General features: G+C 38.7%; 1 protein-coding gene across 1 annotated transcript; it reads left to right on the top strand.

The window, feature by feature from the left end:
- The first annotated feature begins 605 nt into the window (after positions 1–605).
- On the top strand, positions 606–14,036 carry LOC140226279 (steroid 17-alpha-hydroxylase/17,20 lyase-like). The gene is made up of 9 exons (XM_072306776.1): positions 606–786; positions 1,459–1,632; positions 4,104–4,197; positions 4,552–4,710; positions 5,373–5,584; positions 6,227–6,349; positions 8,645–8,884; positions 10,928–11,026; positions 13,679–14,036. The coding sequence occupies exons 1-9, from the start codon at positions 606–608 to the stop codon at positions 13,933–13,935; spliced, it is 1,539 nt and encodes a 512-aa protein (XP_072162877.1). The 3' UTR covers positions 13,936–14,036.
- Positions 14,037–20,335: the final 6,299 nt, after the last annotated feature.

The following is a 20,335-nucleotide window of genomic DNA, read 5'->3' as shown; positions in this document are numbered from 1 at the left end:
TTATAGTCAGTCCTGTGTTACCTGCTGACCTGTTATGTTTGTGGAGATAAGGCCCGGGAGACATTTTGCCTGCAGAGAATTGATTTGCCTTCATTGGAGATAGACTCCATATCTTAATGTCAACGGACATTGCTATGGCAGAGCTGTGACGGGCTGGATTCCTAGCTGAACATTATAAAGTGAATCATCGTTCAACGCATCGACTGGACGTGGTCGTCATAACGTTGGATTCTGCACATTTCGCCGTGGACGTATATCCTGGATTTTTACCCCGGATCTATACCGAGGATTATCACAACCCTCGCCTCTGGATTTACATCGGAGGAATTATTCATCGGTGCGTCAAGGATCATTCATCTGTGCATCGAACATCGTATTTGGATATTTCCAAAGGGAACCTTGTGATTTCAGATTTGGCTGTCATGCGTGTATGTGATTCCATTACTGTTTTATAATTGTTTCTCTTGATCATTATTGTAATGATCAATGTGAAAACCGATTACGAGTCTGTACCCACAATATCACTGTTAATAAACCGCCTGAGCATTAGTTGATGGTTTCTTTTGTGCGATCATTCTCAGAGTGATTTTGGTCGTAACACCACCATGATCAACATCCTTGGAACCCTAACGGACATGACGGAGTCCAGCCTCGGACAGGTCAATGGGTTGACCATCACAGCTACTCTTGGAGTCCTTCTGGTCTCCATGGCAATATGGAGCGTCAGCCGACCAAGCAGGTTCCCGCCCGGACCAAGGGGTCTTCCCATTGTGGGTAGCATCTATGGTGAGTTAAAACAACAAGTGATGTTGTTTTGGCTTTATTTTGTTTATTTTCATTTCTGTAGTTCTTCATCTCTTTGTATCTTTTTTCCCTCTCTCTTAACGGGAAGATTTTTGGGATCTTCTTCTTTCTTCTCTTTTTTTTTTTAGCAAGGTCTGTGAGGGATATCCTTTTTTAATTTTCAGTCCATTGCAGGCATGTTGTGTGGTGAATGATTATTTTCACATACGTTCCAACTGTTCATCTCATAATAAACACCCCCAAAGCACGGTTTTCTTTTTTTAACAAACACATAATATCGGCCCTATATGTACTGAGTAATTTCAGAAGAAAGATAGATCGATAGATGGTGTTTGATAGATAGATGGTTGTAAGGCTTGTAGTTCTGAAAAATCAAGATTCTCTATAAAACCAGGAAAATGTTAACAACAGACCATGGAGCTACGTAGCTCCATGAACAGACTTCTCCCAACACCCTATGAACAGAATAGGAAGGCCTTTCATGTTCGGATTCCTAGCTCTTCCTCGTTGTATAAATGGAACTACTAGTACCTGGACCGCTTTTTCACGATTATTTCGTCCACCCTTTCGTTTTAAATCCAATTAGCACCAAAAGGGCACAGAGGGTTAAACCATTTCACCTGAGTCAATTTAGTATCTCCATCTCTTGTGTAGACATGACTGACAGCCCAGAGGTAGTGTTCGGTAAATGGGCCAAGAAGTACGGTGATATCTTTGGCCTCAAGATTGGACAGCGATGGATGGTGGTCTTAAATCGCAAGGACCTTGTAAAGGAGGCTGTGATAAAGCAGGGTGTGGAGTTCGCCGGACGACCTGATTTCTACTCGGGTAAGAAATAGTTGTGGTTTATCTGAAGATATACTGGAGATTGCATGTGATGCAAATTGCACCACTACTCCACATTGATCCGGACGCGTTATGTAACTTCACCTCCAAAAATCTCTTGCTTTCCATTAAAAAGAAAAAGATAAAAGAAAACTCTTGCGAGGAAAACTTTCCCTTGATGCAAAAACAAATATTACTCTCTTTTAAGAGAAACACTCGCCTTTATGTGGGAAAAGGGGCTCTCTTGTACGGGGAAAAACACTTTTTAAAAGGAAAAAAAAACTTTTATTAGAAGAAATTCCCTTTGCTGAAAAAAAAATTCTTGTGAATGAAATCATTCATTTTCAGAATTTTTTCAGAATTCGTTGAACGCAAAAGCTCTCTTGTGTGTAAAACGTTCAATTGTTTTCCTATGTCAGCTCTTGGCTCTGAGTAGTCTGGCTGACCAAGGAGCTTCAAACACAATGAAGCTCCTTGGGCTGACGATAAATTAAGTCCTGTTACAGTGGTATAATGGTATAAATTATGAACTCCAAAGAAAGGCGGCGTTGCACAAATGTATTCCTTGAAATAAATTGTATATTATTGACGAAGCTCGGTGCTTTCCGGCTCGTCAAAATGAAATAAAAATCAAAGGGTACAACAATTCACACTTCCAAGGAATTACATAAACAGTGTTGCTGCAAGAAATGTTATCCTACCAATTTTACATTGTGGCAGACGTAAACATAAGCAAGGACTTTAAAGGGATAAGTAGCACCTTGAAAAGGGGGGTGCAGATCGCTCTATCGAGTCCTTCAGTTCACGATCGATGAAATCATTCATTTTCAGAATTTTTTCAGAATTCGTTTAAAGCAAAAGCTCTCATGTGTGTAAAACGTTCAAATGTTTCCCTATGTCAGCTCTTGGCTCTGAGTAGTCTGGCTGACGATAGATTAAGTCCTGTTACAGTGGTATAATGGTATAAATTATGAACTCCAAGGAAAGGCGGCGTTGCACAAATGTATTCCTTGAAATAAATTGTTTATTATTGACGAAGCTCGGTGCTTTCCGGCTCGTCAAAATGAAATAAAAATCAAAGGGTACAACAATTGACACTTCCAAGGAATTACATAAACAGTGTTGCTGCAAAAAAATGTTATCCTACCAATTTTACATTGTGGCAGACGTAAACATAAGCAAGGACTTTAAAGGGATAAGTAGCACCTTCAAAAGGGGGGTGCAGATCGCTCTATCGAGTCCTTCGGTTCACGATCGTGACGTCTACAACATTGCGGTGTCCCCGGGTCGTACGCGCGGATGAACGACGGGCAAACGCGTCATCCTGTAGGACGAGGACGGCGATCAGTTCTGATAGCGGGACTCCGAAGTCCGACCGACGGCGAACAATGCCGAATAATGACGAGTGTTTGACGAGTGGCGTAATGCTGAGTGCAGATAGAGTTGCGCGCTGAATAGCATCTCGGGGTTGATCCTGCAGGATGTCACGTTATATAGCGAGACGGACTGAAACTTTGTCGGGAGCTTTGTCGTGAGCTTTGTCGTGAACTGTTATGAGCGTTGTCATGAGCCCAGCTCATCCAGTTCATAAAAGGGGTGAGTCGAGCTGGGGGAAGGTGGGGCTTCTCCTGGCCTGTGCTGCCAAAAGTTGCGTTGGAATTGGCTTCTCCTGGCCTGTGTTGCCAGAAGTCACGCTGTCTGCAAATGTTTAGTTTTGCCAGGCATGCTAAAACCACCTTGCAAATTGGGTGTGCCTTAGCCTCAGTGCCTCAACCAATTCCCTATGGCTACACATATAGGGGCCTGGTTGCAGCTCCTCAGCTTTTCGTCCTTCTGCAAGGAGCTCTTGGTATCATCTGTCTACTCTCACACACTCTCTCTCATAACTAGGCACTCTCATACTCACTTGCATACACAAACACAAAAGGTTTTGCATCCTACCCAATTAAACTCACCTCTCTGAACTATGCTAAAATCTTGGGCTATGTGTTATTGACTTGCTAGTCAGACTGGCACCTTATCCTAGTCCTTATAATAGTCCCTAGCTAATGTGTTCAAAATAAAGCTAAGATGTGAGCATGCATAATCCTAATGCAAATGAGAGGAGAAGGGGGGTTAAAACTGGTCGCATTGTGACACCCTACATGACTTGCTTTTTTATCTTTGTTGTTTTCTTTGCGCGAAGTTGGCCAAAGAACATTTGCTCTATCGGTTACTGGACTAATTGTTATCATTTCCATTTATTTCATAGTCACAGGAAAAAGTGTAAGTGATGGTTCTGTTTACATGGTGGTATTTATAATGAAGTGTGTATTGCAGTAACAAGTATAAAAGCCGAATAGGGTAAGCTACGTCAATCTAGCAATCTACTTGAGTCGGATTGTATTTCATATGAATGTGAGATTCATTTCCTTTACCCTAGATGAAACCATGTTTCTATCACTTTGGGGTTTTTTTTTACTTATTCCTGGCAGCCGAGCTGTTCACAAGTGGATTTAAGGACATAATCCTCAGTACTTACTCTGATACTTGGAAGCTTCATAGGAAATTAGGTCACACTGCCCTCAGGTATGTAGAGCCATTTCAAGTAACCAGTCGTATTCCAAGACGAACAAATATAATGTGTTTGAGACTTGTATAATCATGTTTGAATAGAAACCAATTTCTATAAATTTTACCATTAAAACACAGATATTTTGAAAATGATATCCTATATTCCCGTAAAAGCAGGCGGATAAGGGAACATTTAGTAAGAATAATACATTGTACGCAGATTGTGTTGTGTTATGGACGGCATTTGATTGAATATTCATCCAGTATTCCTTGACTGCATGACTTTGATGTCTCACGCCGAATACAAGTCTATTTCACATACAAAATTATAGCCCATGTGATTTTTCACATATTTTCTGGATTATCAAGGCATTTTGCGACCGGAAAGCCCCTGCAAAAGCTGGTCTCCAGCGTGTACCCGAAAGTGGAGAAGGAGCTAGCCGAGAATGGCGGGAAGCCGATGGACCCTCGACTCCTCCTTACCCTGCTTACGTCCAGTGTCCTGTCACAGATGTGCTTTGGAAAGAGGTACTACACACGACAGGAAAACCCGGTGATTTCAGTATAAACATACACAACAAGCACTTACACACATGTGATGTGTATAAGGTTTCTGATAACCGGCAGTGATTCTGCCTCTCGAGGCAATATTGCCAGTCTTCGAGGATGACTTGAAAACTGCCTGTCAGTCCCATGGTCGCTTGATAACAAGCATTTATTATTACCTGAGTTGAGGGCAGTGAAAAACAAACGATAATAATTCAAATTCAAAGTCGATTCAAATCCAATCAAACGTGTACAGAGATATAGAAAGAAGGAGATAGACAAAAAATAGAGAGTGAAAGAAGAAAAGAGAGAGGAGATTGGAGAATGAAGGAGTTTTGTGTTTTGTAGTGAAAGAGAGACACCAAAAATATAGTGACGTGCAGCGACGTGACAAAAATATTCTTCATCATCTGCTTTCGTCTTCCTTGTATTCTAACTTTTCGTTCATACTTGAATATTTTTATATACATTCCATTTTGTTTTCTGGAGAAAATCGTAAAATAATACATAAATCTTAATAACATCTTTATTTGTAATTTGTACCTACCCCGATCTCAACATTGTAAAGCCTCTTTAAGACACTTTCTTCGCCGTTAATATCTGTACTACCATTTATAGCATTAACCTCCTCTCCATCAATCTAGCTACGCCCTTCACGACCCCAAAGTGAGGGAATGGATGCAGCTGAATGACGAGTTTAACAGTTACTTTGGTCTCGGTCTTGCAGCTGACTACTTCTCTTGGGCCAAGTACGTCCCTAGCAGCGGGCCACGTTTGATGAAGGATCTTATGAATGACTTCATAAATGTCATCAAATCTGAACTGGTGCAACACAACCAGCAATCCAACGACCCTGGCAATTGAGGTTTTTAGTGAATTTCAAGAACTAAAGTAAGTTTTAATTTTGCCAAGTGCAAGTAAACACAAATTACAAAATGTCTTGGCAACTCAGTCGGATTGCTTCCTTGGCTCCCCTGGCCGGCCAACAATCCCGGGGTGTGGTGGAAAGGCAGTTTCAAACTGTTCAAGAGGTAGTGACGACTGTGTAAATTGTCATGTGCGCAGTTATATATAGAGAGTGCAAGAAGGGGTCCCGACCGTATATATATATATATATATATGTATATATATATACGTCATTTTATTCATCGGCCAATACTTCCTTGATTGAAGTGTATCATAATTCCAACGTCCGAAGGGACATTTTAATTAGAATATTTTCCCGACTTACAGTATTAACGTTTGCAAATTGGTGTATTTATCATTTCAATATAATTTGGAATCATAAAGTTGGTTTGCAGTTCAGATTTGCTGCCCTTTAGATTTTTTTTTTTTTTCATGGAGTATTCACTGAGCTAAATTACTCTTACTATCAGAATAAAACATACCATAATACCAATATGATGGCAGCGTCCAAGAAATCACACAGAGCAAAACTAACATGTTACATGAAGTAGATTCATCTATACGTTTTTGGTGTGTGTGTTTTTTTTTTTAGACAACATCAGCGATTTCTACAGCATGCTGCTAAAGGCACAAGAAGACGCAAAGCGAGCAGGGGAGGACGTGGATAAATTGACCGATGTCCATATCCTGCAGACACTGCTGGACATCTTCACAGGTAAATACACTGGTCAGATTGACTGAGATTGAGACGTTCGCTCTTAAAAACAGAATACAGTATTCATGATAATTTTTCATCAATATCAAAACAAACAGAGCTGAGGCTGCAACAATGTTGAGCATCAGAATCATGAAACACCTAATGTTCGTACTGTACATCGCTGTAGGGACAAGAATTGACATTATGAGAGTATTTAAAATTAGCCCTTCCTGGAAATGCAATATATTTCAGTTTAATCATAATAGAATCTGGTGAAAGCATGAAGGGTTATTCGCATTTCTCCTGTTGTTCGCACAAACACGCGCTCACACCTTCTTCCACCTCCCTGCTCACACGCACATGCGACTACAGCCATATGAATCGCAATAATGGTACGTCTCCCGGCGGCCGCGGCAGTCACGTTTCATGCAGCTATACGGGATAGTAGACGTGACACAACGCGGAATGACGGGATGGCAAACGTAACAGGACGTGAGTCCCGTGGAAAACCATCTCAGACTTTTTATGCTGCATTTACACAATGTGAGTCCCGGCGGCCACGGCGGCCCCGCTTGCCCGAAACGTAACACGCCGTGGGTTTAGATGAGAGATTCTTCTGTTTGTCTGGTTGCCAGAGGCTGAACGTTGTTTTACCGTCTGCCCGATGTTTTTTTTTTTTTCTTTCGTAGGTGGTTTTACCGTATTTTGAATCTGGATAATGCAACTCTTGCATCCGTAAGGGTTTTGATATATTCAAAATGGCCGCTGATATGACTACCAAAATCTGAAATTTCTATTTCCTTATAAACAGTGAAAAATTGGATAAGAAATGGCATTTTATAGCATTTCCAGGGTACTGAATCCGAATCAGGATGATGCAACTATTGCATTCTTGTTGAGGATTTTTAGATATTCGACATGTTCGCAAAAAAAAATGGAAATTCCCATATTTCCTTTGAAACAGTGAATATGTGAAAAAGCTGATGTTCCTACCCTATTGATGCTGAATCCGAATCTGACTAAAACAAATCTTACATTCCAGATATTTTTGAATATCCAAAATCGACCGCCAAATGTAAATACTGATATTGGTATTTCCTTATAAGATACAAATAAATTTGAAATAGATTGATGGTTTTTACCCTATTTCGAGGGTACTGAATCCAAATCTGGGTCCCGTTTCTTAAAAGTTGTTATCAGTGACAACTGCCGCATTTCTATGACAAATAGCATTCAGCCAATTGGATGCAAGGGTTTCAGTAGCTTATAACAATTATCGCAGCTTGTCACTGTCGACAAATTTTGTGAAACTGCGCCCTGGTTCAGCAAGTCTTGCATCATTGAGTTTTTTTGAGATATTCAAGATGGCTCCCAAAAAAGAATACAAGAAATCTTAGATATCTCAAAAATCTCAAGAATTCAACAGTTGTATCAACCAGATCCAGATTCAGTACCCTCGAAATAGGGTGAAACCATAATTTTCGTATTGATTAATTCACCATCTATAAGGAAACACTTAACGTGGAATTTCAATTTTTGGATATTAAAAAAAAAAAATCTCATAGGTGAAATAGTTGCAAATCAACTAGATTCGGATTTAGCACTCTCGAAACAAGATAAAACCGTCGATTTATTCTCAATTTGAACATTATTTAAATACGGAAATACTCAATATCAAATTTTCAATTTTTGGCGACTATTTTGGATATCTCAGAACCTCAGGGATACAAAAGTTGTCTTATCCATATTCGGATTCAGCTCCCTTGATATAGGTTAAAACCATCAAAGCTTTTCAACTTTTCACCATTTAAAAGGAAATGATAGCTTACTAGAATTTAAATTCTAAAGAAAAATGTTTAAACGCTACTCCTCCCTCTCTCCTGCGGTTTTATTGCTTGAGACGATACATTTGGTAACCCGGCCGTTGCACCGACCGTTGTCAGGGTAAGGTCTGTTGAAACAGGGCTTTAGATGCGGTCGTTAGGGAGGACTGGAAGGAACAAGACTAGAATCCGGAGGGGGGGGGGCAGTAGAATATCCTCCCTACCCACAGCTCACTAGTTTGGGGCAAATGGGGCTGCCATAGCCGCTGGGAACATGATGTAAGCGTATTATTAAGGACTACTATGCAATCTTGTGAAAATGTTAGATAATTGATAAGCGTTTGCTTTCTGCAGCTGCTTCATTAAAATCTTTCTTATTGGTATTTGGGTCTTCGTTTGATTGCTTTGTATGTTTGTATGTATGTATGTATGTTTGTTTGTTTGTTTGGTTTTTTTTTTTGTTTTTTGTTTTTTGTGTAAATGCATGCAGCTGGAACACAAACTACCATTGACACTTTGTACTGGGCATTTGCCTTGATGTCCGAGAACCCGGGGATGCAGAAGAAGGCCCAGGCGGAAATCGACTCCGTGGTCGGCCGTGGTCGTGTGCCAACCATCGAGGACCGCGGGACGCTGCCGTACACCGAGGCCACTTTGTATGAAGTGATGAGATACAGCTCGATCGTTCCTGTTGCTTTACCACATTCGGCCATGTGCGATACCAAAATAGGTGAGTATTGATTGCCAGGAACTATGTTATGAAGGAATTCATTCCTGCTACACCACTTCATATAATAGCTACATGCGGAACGGACAAAAGGAATGAGCCACTTCCGTATTGAATACATTAGATACCTCTTAGGTGTGTAAGTCCGTTCCATTATTATTCCAGGATACCAAAAACCTGTTGAATTTGGGCACTATTTTTATGTTAATGTCAATTCCAGTCACAACTGGGAGCCATCGGTATGTCTAACAATAGTTAATTTATGAACTGACTTAGCCTATGCATCTATAATACTAATTGCATAACCTATTGTATTATCCTTGATAGTGTACTCCTATTTTTGAAGCCCCTCCCCCACCCCTATACTCCGAATAGATCTATAGAATTAAGGAATAGAACGCTTTTTTCTCCTTATCTCAATACTAGATGGTTTTACTCTCTGGTGTTTTTCCATGACAAAAAACGATTTCCCCGAAGAAAAGAAGTAAATGCAGTAAAGCAAAATTGAGAAGATTGTTGTTATCATTTGTCTTTATGTCTAGATTCTTAGGGGAAAAAAAACAAATCAAAACATCAGTCAGTGATTAGTCGAGTATGGTTACAGAAAACCGAACACATGTAGTTTGAGTGACAATCTGAGTAGCACTAAATAGCTTGCATATGTACATTTGGATTGGAAATATACCAGTAGATAGATGATGGTTAATTGCATTTCCCTCTTTCCCTCTCTCTGTCTTTCTTACTCTCTCAACATTCATTTACTATTTGGTTGTATTGTAGGTATACGTTAGATGTTCTGCTTCCGTCAATAATTTAAAGATTTTTTTCAGACTCTGTGCGTTCACCGTAATTGGCGTCCATTTGAGTGTCATTGACATTATCATACAGTTTATCTACAGACGATATTTACAAGCACATAGATAGCAAATATAAAGAACAAAGACTAGCCACTGTTATCAACCGTCAGTCAATTACGGAATGCCCCCACAGATGGCGCTGCAACAATTTCCGAGGACAAGGAATCCAGCTTCGGCCTTGCTGTTCTCGGAAAGAATGAATGACAATGCAATTCAGTTCGCGAGTATGGTATCTGATACCCCCATTCCACAGAGATTTTCTCTCATCGGTCACTCATCGGAAGTTAAGTTTATCGATTCCGGTGACCGCAGTGTGACCGAGCAGCCACCGAAGAGTATCAAATCGCAGTCCGGTGGATCCGACTTGTGTTGTCGACTATCAGTTCAGATTTAGACATGAGGGCGGTGATCCGATGAGGCAGGATCGTCCGATGAGGATCACGCGCGACATGTCTGACACTCACCTGATCCTCGTCCAAAGAAGTTTGATTAATTATTGTGTATTTTATATAACATGGTTAGTCTGTCATTTTCTCTGCGCTGTTACAAAGTGGTTCAATCAAGTTCTTGCAGCATTTTGGTGACACTTTGGTGACACTATTATGGTGGCGATTCAGAATAAATCTCGCAGCTATTCTCTGGGCCATTTCCACTTTGCGCATGAGGTTCTTTGAAATTCTACATTGGTCAAATTAACGTTTTGTAAGTTGTGGCTTTGACAAGGGAGGATTTTATGCAAAAATTGGGTGTGAGAAAGGCCTGGACTTCATTTGCTTTGTGGACAGCACTGTTAATGTGTTGGGTTCACTTCAAATCAGCAGTGATGACTACACACAAGTATAGTACTATGCGGATTCAACAGATTCAAGAGGGGACTTTATCGTAATTTCTTATTAAAGTTTCTACTGCCTACCAGATATGTTAACATTTACCATGTCTTATAGTTTCATGGAATTTACCGAAAGCCAATCATGGAAGAAAGGTTGACAACTTCGCCTACAAAAACACGCCGGTCGTGGGTTTGTTTTGACTCTAGGTGTTACCCGGATGTCCGACTATGATAATTTATACTATATTATGAATAATTTCGAAATTGTATTTGTTTTCTTTAATGAAAATGACTGGCCGCCGGTCATATACACGGTAAAAAAAAAAAAGTTCATTCTTTTGATGATATAAAATGATACAGGTGATTACGTCATCCCCAGAGAAGCCATTGTGATCGTCAACCTTCATTCAATGCACTTTGACCCCCAGGAATGGGATGACCCAGACTCCTTCAAGCCAGGTAGGTAATCCTAGGACAAGCTTCAGCAAATTACAAAATCATGCAGCAATTAAGAATTCGGTTTGTTGGGGGTGTTTAACGATACATAGCCAACATATGACTTCAAATTTTTAAACATTTCCACCCGAAGCGTGCATCACATTGTTAGATTTAATTTCTTAAAGTGCAGAAGTTCCCTAACATGGAAGAGATTCTATATCCCCCCCCCCCCCCCCCCCAGCTCGGACACTACGTTCTCACGCTATTGTGTGTATGTGTGTATTCCAACATTGAACGTTACATTTTTGTTTCCCCTCCCACAGGGGGAAAAAAAGATCTCTTCACTTTGTCAGAAAGGTTCACTCATTTCGATTTCGACCCATATCCAATCCCCCTCCCCCCCCCCCCCCGAAAAAAAAAAAATCATAGTTACGAGCCTGTCTATGTATTCGGTAGTCTTATCATGGACCTACATAGGTCCATGGTCTTATCGAACTCATGTAAAGACTGTGCGAGAGTGTATGATTAGTTTTTATCAAACAAACGAAGTTGATGTTTTCCATGTAATTTTTACTGTTTTGGAGACATGCAAAAAGAAGGAAAACGAATACGCACACACGCACACAAGAAAAATATTCGATACATTCTACGTACTGTTCTTAGGTTGAGTGTTTCCCGGTTGACGGGAAACGTCTTGACAAAGTGAGCCGAGATTTTGCCGAGATAACCGGTAGCGTGACATGAAATACAGAATATCAACCAAAGGTCGTATATACATTGCACCCCTTGAAGTGCACAATCAATAAGTTTTGTCAATGATAATCAACACCAGCACAACATCACAGCACCACTATCCAGTGTTGCTGCTGGACAAAAGGTACAAAACGTCGCTTGAGAATAAGGCAGGGAGGTGCTAGAGAAGGAGATACAACTCCTCATATCCTGCTCTCCTTTGAAGTCATGCTTGGCACCGCCGAGAAGTTATGCGCCAAACTACAGGTGGAAACCAGGTGCTTTGACAAAAGAGAGCATCAATAATCATGACTAGCGCTCTAACATCTAGAAATACTTGCCCCTACTGCAATTCGCTCTCTCTCTCTCTCTCTCTCTCTCTCTCTCTCTCTCTTAATGTGATGGCAACAATGGATTTGTGTACCTTGAATTGGAGCAGCGAATCAAAATGCAGATATAAAAACTAACATGCGAAAATGTGCGCATTATAGAAAAATATTAGGTTTTCAAGAGGGCCTAAGTTTCATTTCATTTCGATTTGCGCACTACGAAGAAACTAGAAACACGTGTTTATAATATTGAATTCTTTCCTAAACTATTATCAATCAATTCGAGTATTTCATTTAAAATTTTACGGTAAAATAAAGCTTGTAATTCATCGAAAGGTGAAATGCGTTCTTCGTCTCCGAATTTCGTCTTGCAACTAGAGCGGTGGCGAGCATGACTTCAAAGCGTAGTGGAATGCTAGACATCCAATTATTGTAACGCCTTGAACTCAAACATGTGTTTGCATGAATTACGAAGAGTTGCCACTCCGTCTCTGTAGCACCTCCCTGGATAAGGCGTTAAAGGGGCATTCCGGACGATTTTCATAATTTCACATCATGTAGTACATAAATCAACAGCTTCATGTATAGATTTGTAGAATTTATTGTGGTTCTTGAGCAGAGAAACAGTACTTTCAAAAACCTTAAACAAATTACACTGAACAAAGATAATGACATAGGAGCCTCACATATCTCAGAAATGTAGCAGTGTCATTCCATTACAATACCGCATGCTTGCAAGCTCACCTGTGTGTAATCTATGCATGCCTTCTTCTTTTGTGCTGCTTCCTTGAGCCACATCTCATGCATTCTTATGGTGAGGCTGCCATGTCATCATCCTTGTTCATTGCAATTTGTTACAAATTTCGAAAACATTCTTATTTTTCATCCCAATCATTATAAATACTGAAACTCTGTACCCAGTATAACTAATTTATATATGTTCAAATGTAAATATTTGAAAATCATCCGGAGGTCTCCTTTAAGTTGCCTCTAAAGCTAGTGTTCGAGGCACTTTGCGCATGAGCAGAAAAGGGTCATTGGTACCAAAACGCATGATGGTTTTTAAATTCAAGGAGATAAGCATCTGTCATATAATGATTATTCATGTAATCCTTGTACATGATACTTGCCATTACATCCACCTGACTGCAAACCTGGTATCGGTAATACGAATATAAACATGTTTTAATGCATTCAAATCAAAACAAAGAAATGGATGCTTTCCCCAAGGGTTGTTTGACGGACCATTCTGGTCACCTGGTCTCGCTATGCAAGATCATTTTTTGTTTAACACAATTTCCATAAATTGTTATGCCGGGCAAACTAACCGGTACGCATCATGTTGATTTGAATATGAGTAAAGTGCCTAATCAACTAAGAAAATAGAAAGGTCATTTGTTCCAACGTGCACATGAGCTTATTAAACGTTTGGTCTGTATTATACAGCCTGCTTCTTCGTACGTGGTACACGAATGGGACCAGGTGCAACATTTATATCGGCACATGCGGGAGTCGTAGAAACCTACTAACTGACTGTGAAATATTGTAACTTAAGTTCAGTGATATTTAGGTTCTGGCCAATTATTTGGTGTGTTCTTCCACTCTCTACCAGAACACTTCTTAGACGAGGCCGGGACAGTCCGCCAGCACCCTCCCAGCTTCATGCCGTTCGGAGCGGGTCGCCGTAGCTGTCTCGGTGAGGCGGTTGCTAAGGCCGACCTCTTCCTCATCTTCTCCTGGTTCCTCCAGAACTACACCTTCTCTAAGGTACCGGACGAGGAGAGCGAGAACCTTATCAACATCATCCCCAAGACGGCCGCCGGACGTCTACTGACACCATACGAAATCGTGATCAAAGAGAGGAAATAAACAAGCGATGAATGTATCCCGCGTCTAACCAAAATTAAGAAATCTAAATCACATTGATTTGTTTTGGTCATAAAAGAAATGCCGTTTCAATCTTCAATCTTTTTTTTATTTTCAAAGAATTTGATTATGTTTTACCCAGATATATCGTTGTTGTAACATTTGACATTTAAAAGTTGACATATACAATTGGAATCTGCAATCTGACGCTTTTGACAAAGTCATAGAGAAGTGAGAAAGAATTTAGAAAGAAAGAAAACAGAAGAACGTGGATAAATAAAACAAGAGGATGAGAAAGACATGAGAAAAGGGGGTATATAGGTTCAGTTTGATGGTAAAATAACCTTGTCTTTGCCTATACATACCGGGATAATAATATTATAAAAAGGTCACCCGTAATAGCTCAAATCGAAATCTTAGTGCCCAAACAACAACACAAACATGACCATCATGACGATTTTAATGAGAAAGTGATTATATTTCAATACGATAGTTATTGGTAAGACAATAATTTGTAAAATCTAAGGTTGATATATGTTCATTACTGAAAGTGTTTTATATGTAATACAATATAAATACAATAATATTGTATTTATATCATATTATGATATAATGTTATATCATATCATGTCATATATTACTATTATATTATGTTATATTATATTATATTATATTATATTATATTATATCATATTATATTATATTATATTATATTATATTATATTATATCATATTATATTATATTATATTATGTCTTACAATATATATTTATAATGTGATAGAGGGTATCACATGATTATGTGTGAGAACTATTAGAGTGATGCTCATCCCGTAAATTCAAGAACAAATTTGACCCTCTTATAACCTTAACATGCTTAATAAATGTTCGAAACATTGTTCAATGGGTTTTTTTTTTTTGTCATTCAGTGAAAGTCCCCATAAAACATAATATGAAAAGCAAAATATACTAAAACAGACGGATGAAAATTATGCAAAAGCAAAAAATAACCCTATTCTAGAATAATATCTTTTCGAATCTAGTCAAAATACAAAGTGTTTTATTTCAACGGATTAACATGAAATAGTTGGAGTAGTCAAAACTTTTGAGAACCAGAAATACTACAGGATATGGTGGTATTAAAGTCTATACGACTTTGTTCAATATTTATTTTCGTAGTTTTATGCGACTTTATTCAAGGTTTGTTATCTTATCACTGAACAATTTACGAGCCCATATGAATACTTTAGAAAAAAATTGGTGGTCACATAATTACGTTATGTTAGTGATTGTGTGCATATTTTTTTTTTTGAAAATGGAAAAAGAAATGAAGTGAAATAAAATGAAATAAAATGAAATTAGTACTGGACTGAATTTTGTACAAACTATACAGTAAATTATTTGTAATACAATTTTACCGACAGAACTTCATTTTAATGTTTCACTCTCCAATGGACGTTGTACTAATCTATCATAACTATCACAATATAAGTATTACCAAGTTATGAAAAAGAGATGATCCTACACACGTTACAAATATTCGTCCGTTTTCTCTATTGACATTAATATAAAAGATATCAGAAAAAAAAAACTTGTTTTGTAAAGCAATTAATTTTCATGTCATTGTTTTCAACTATCAAGCCCTCTCAAAATCACATCTCGCTCCCCTAATATATATATATATATATGAGAAGATGACGAAGTAGGGTGGTAATGCATTTCAGTCCAACAGTGCTATCTATCCAGACCAAATTGGTCTGAATAAATAGCACTGTTGGACAGAAATGCATTACCACCGTACTTCGTCATCTTCTCTACGGTACTGGTATCAACACGCGGACTACAAGTATCGTATATATATATATATATATATATATATATATATATATATATATACATATATATATATATATATATATATATATATATAATTCACATTGAAGTAAATACTGATGAAGAATCACGAGACACCGAGTGTCTCATGATATCTTGTTTAGTTTGCCAGGAACTTTGATCACTTCATTCTCCTGCCTTCTTTTGTGTCAACTTCCACTCAGCCGTGCGTGCTACAAATAATACAAAGTTGAAATAACCTTGCACTGAGCATACTTTCATATAAAGGGCGGCTTTGAAACCAGATCGAACCTCACTAGTCTTCTCAGCTGGGCGTAGGAAAGGACGGGTGAGTGTTCACAGCTTGGATAAGATATCCGATTAGTGTAGTATAGTTTCGTTAATTATGCACGTTTACTTTATTCATACTGGCAATTATCTCACCAACAACTCTTCTCGAACCAGTTACATTTACTTAAAATGTTATTGTCTAAAGTTTTAAATCATTTCCATGGCGCGTTGCTGATCGGTCGCCAGGCAAGCCTCTTGCAGAATTTGTTTGTCGAAGTTTACCTTTGTTTCGGAAATATGGTGAGGATTTGAATGCATTAGAATGTTCTTATTCTGTCACACAACGATTCGTAAAGCAATGTACTATGTTGTAGTTTAATGACTCATTTTCTTCTTATTCATCTTTTTCTTCTTCTTCTTCTTCTTCTTCTTCTTCTTCTTCTTCTTCTTCTTATTATTATTATTATTATTATTATTATTATTATTATTATTATTATTATTATTATTATTATTATTTACTCTGAGCGGGAAACGTATTTTCAGCCCGGAGGATGGCTGCCATTACCCCCCCCCCCCCCCCAGCCTTATACATGTACCTCAAGCTTGCCAATGGTCATTGCAGGGTAATGTTTTAGGAGGAGGGGGATCTCTTCGCAGTCGACGCAGTGTGTGCAAATTTGTGCGTATGAGGTTCTATAGAATGGCAATTGCATGCTAGTATTATATTCCACTGGCTTTGTTGTTACATGCTCCCAGCTGCGCTTTTATACAGTTATAAAGATTGTTTGTTCGTTTGCCCTGCTCCTTATACATGAAATGATTTTTACCGAATATATTGAAGGGACAGCGACCTGCTGTTCGCAGTATATATTCATTGTGATTTAGGTAAATACCTGAACAGAAGTTCTCTCTTTGCATAAAGAGCAATTTTACACCCACGACAGAGCGTATAACTCCTTCGCGACAGGAGCATGAGTACAAAGGAGAGATTTAAGTGTGTGTGTGTGTGTGTGTGTGTGTGTGTGTGTTTGTGTGTGTGTGTAGGGGGGTCTCCTTTTGCAGCACCTTCCTGGTTATTTGCAATCGGCATTGCAGCTATAAAGTATTCAATTTCAATATCAATTTCAATTTTTTCAATTTCAATTTATTTTCATATTTCTCGATGAAAAAATACATCAAATACAACAAAATTAAATGAAATACATGATATCCAGCTGCAGACATACATAGAATATTACAAATATATAAGACATATAGTGGTCGATCTATGAAGTTTGGAATCTGTGAATGAATGCTACAGAAATATGAAGGAACCTACTTAAAAGTGAGCTTGTTTCAAGGCGAATGTTTTGATTGGTCCGTTGCGTAATGCAATTCAAGGTCAAATAGCATCGCGATTGCCACTGAATTGCATTGCCTTCCTTGCATTTAAAACGCGACTCTCCCATCAATACGTTTGTCACTCAACATTAGAACAAAATATTTTTTTTTCAATTAATCTCAGTTATCAGGTCTTCTTTGCTAATGATATGGAAAGGGAAAGTGCTGCGATATACGTGTACTACATGTATGAAGCTCTTCAAATATGTGCGCACACAGATAAAAGGTATTGCGCCACATCGCTGTAAAGATATGCAAAATTTAGCATACAACAGATCAAAAAGTTCGCGCTGCAGACTGCATGTCAACGAACAATATTTGCATACGCCACACAGAACACGAAAGGCACAAAATTAAAAATACTGTATACATGCTCATGGAGCAAAATCAAAGCAAGAGAAGGCAAATTTAGGTTTAACTTAATCAACAGGTAAAACAAGTTAAAGCAGGTATTTTTGCATTCCAATGCCTTCTCTTGATATTAAAAAAAAAATGATAAAAATTGATAGTAGTGATTGACACACGACGTCTTTGACAGAATCTTGTTTAGAATAGTTTTGTGGGCGCGGATGCAAGTAGGTCCCAAATCTGAAGAAAAATCGCAGACAAAAAATATTGTAAAATATATTCTCATATTTGGATACTCATACGTGGAGATCAGGTTTTAATATTAAAAATCAGCACTACAGTAAACAAATTTGGAATGCATAGATCCTTTAAACGCTTTCGAATGTCAAACAGGGCCTACGGGCTATAAAGGGTACAAAGTCTGCTCTGCGCTCCACAAAGCTTCTCAGATTCTGTCAATGCTGTCTTTGCACTCCGTATATCAGAGACTCCCTTTATAGTCTAGATTTTGATTGTGTTTTCTTTTTTCTCACCTTCTTCCAGTATTTCATCGTGAAAGCGCAACGTACACTCGGTACACCAAACCGTGTGTTTGAGTTGACCTAACGAGTCGAGATTTCGTCCAAAGTGTACGTTGCGCTATTGGGACGGTGAAAAGTAACAGTGGTCCACAATATAGACTAAAACAACATATGAACTCTTCCAAGGACCTTTGGTGGCCTTAGGGAATCACAGAGCCATTCCAAAGTTCAATGACAAATGCCCCTAAATTAAAAGCTACATGTACATGCATGCTCACATGTTAATTTTCATAATTACATCAGCTAGCTAGTAGGCCTATGCATGGCCCTGCAATTTTCTAGTAATGAAATGTGTAATGATTTTCTTACGGTCGATCAGATCGAGGGGCATAACAACACCAAAACCCTATAAACTCTCTCAGATAGCTCCTGTATGGCACTGTCTCCACATTGCCGCTGGAGAAAGCGTGACTTTGCTTTCTCGTGTTGATATATTCCCCCATATTCATAGTTTTTTTTATAAAATAGTACTAGAAATTTTGATAAAAATAATACTCTGTAATGGCACAATGAGTAGGCCTATATGATCGAAAACACTGTATCCCTCAATAGGATAGCTGCAGCAGCATCCCCCAAAACTATTTGGAACTATCTCCTACCATCAACAGTGTTTATTTTGTTCAGTATATAGCTTGAAGCGATTTGCATAGAGCACCCCCCCCCCCCCCCCTCCGCTCACAGTCATGTACGCGGAGAAGGTTTGGAAACAAAAAGGAAAAGCAAATTTTTCTGAGAGCAACGAGGAGTTATTGTGATTGATCAGGATACAGTTGGTGAGTTGAATTCATGATTAATCTCTTTCTATGCCTTGTGTGTAGAATTCACATTACGACACACAAAAAAAGACATGATATTGTGTATTCACATGAAGGTGCTTGAATCTCATGATGGAGGTGTTCCACATCGGTCTACAGCATCAATGTGGCTTAAAACGTATTCACGTTGAGCTCACCGTCTGAGCACAATTCGCGCACCAGCAACCAATGGATATAATGGGACCGCTCAGAAGCAAGTGTGGAAATGTAGAACTTTCCACCTCGCATTACTCCTAACTTTGAATGAAGTGTCTATTAACTTCAAATGAATACCGACCTGTAATCTCGCCATCACACGATTTGACAACAGCAATTTTCGAAGTTCCTCTGTATAGGGAAGAGTTTTTGCGAGGAATGTCGCACTTTGGAGGCTGCCGGAAATGGAGGTGGAAATTTAACATCGTTCATTATCCTTTATCGTACTCTTGATTTTGCATCATGTTCTTCTTAACATCAACGGATATCGCATCGTAGCAATCCGGACCAATCAAAGAGTTTATCTGGAAAGCAGTAGTAAAATTTAATCAAAATCCGTTGAAAATTGATGAAGTTAGGAAATTCTGAAGCTATACTAATTCTTGCAAAACAGTTTTCGAACATTCATGCAAATTAGTGAGCTGAAGATGTCATTATCTCACAATCTTTTACTGATTATGTACGAAAAAAAGACCCCCAAAATGTGTAAAAGTATAAAACTTAATGTTCCTCCAGACTGAATACTTCCAAATAATGATCAGTCACATATAGTAGGATTTGAGATTGGGGCATGATTGCGTTTGAACAAAAAATAGATTAACAAATTCAGGATTTTGTGTGCAAACTACATGGCAAAGTTTGACGTGATGGAATCAACTCACTCATTTGCATATCAATATCGACTTTTTTCGAGAATTTTTTGCTAAGAATTACAGAAATTCACAACTTCTTATTTTTTTTTACCTGCCCCACTTGCATATAGTAGAGGTACACCCTCCTGTAGGCTCCGGATTTCTCTAAACTACTCTGAACCCAACCCTGGATTTTCCTTGCATGCACGGTCACCTTTTTACTGCACATAAAACTGCATGTTTTTCCACTATCACTTACCCTGTTTTCGATACTCTCACTGTCTTGTTGCACATTCATCCCATTTCATATGAGCTTCGTGGACAAACTCC

This window comes from Diadema setosum, chromosome 3 (assembly GCF_964275005.1).
Source record: "Diadema setosum chromosome 3, eeDiaSeto1, whole genome shotgun sequence".
In the NCBI taxonomy this organism is placed as follows: domain Eukaryota; kingdom Metazoa; phylum Echinodermata; class Echinoidea; order Diadematoida; family Diadematidae; genus Diadema; species Diadema setosum.
Note: the sequence above shows the minus strand (reverse complement) of the source record. Positions and strands in the feature narration are given on the sequence as shown.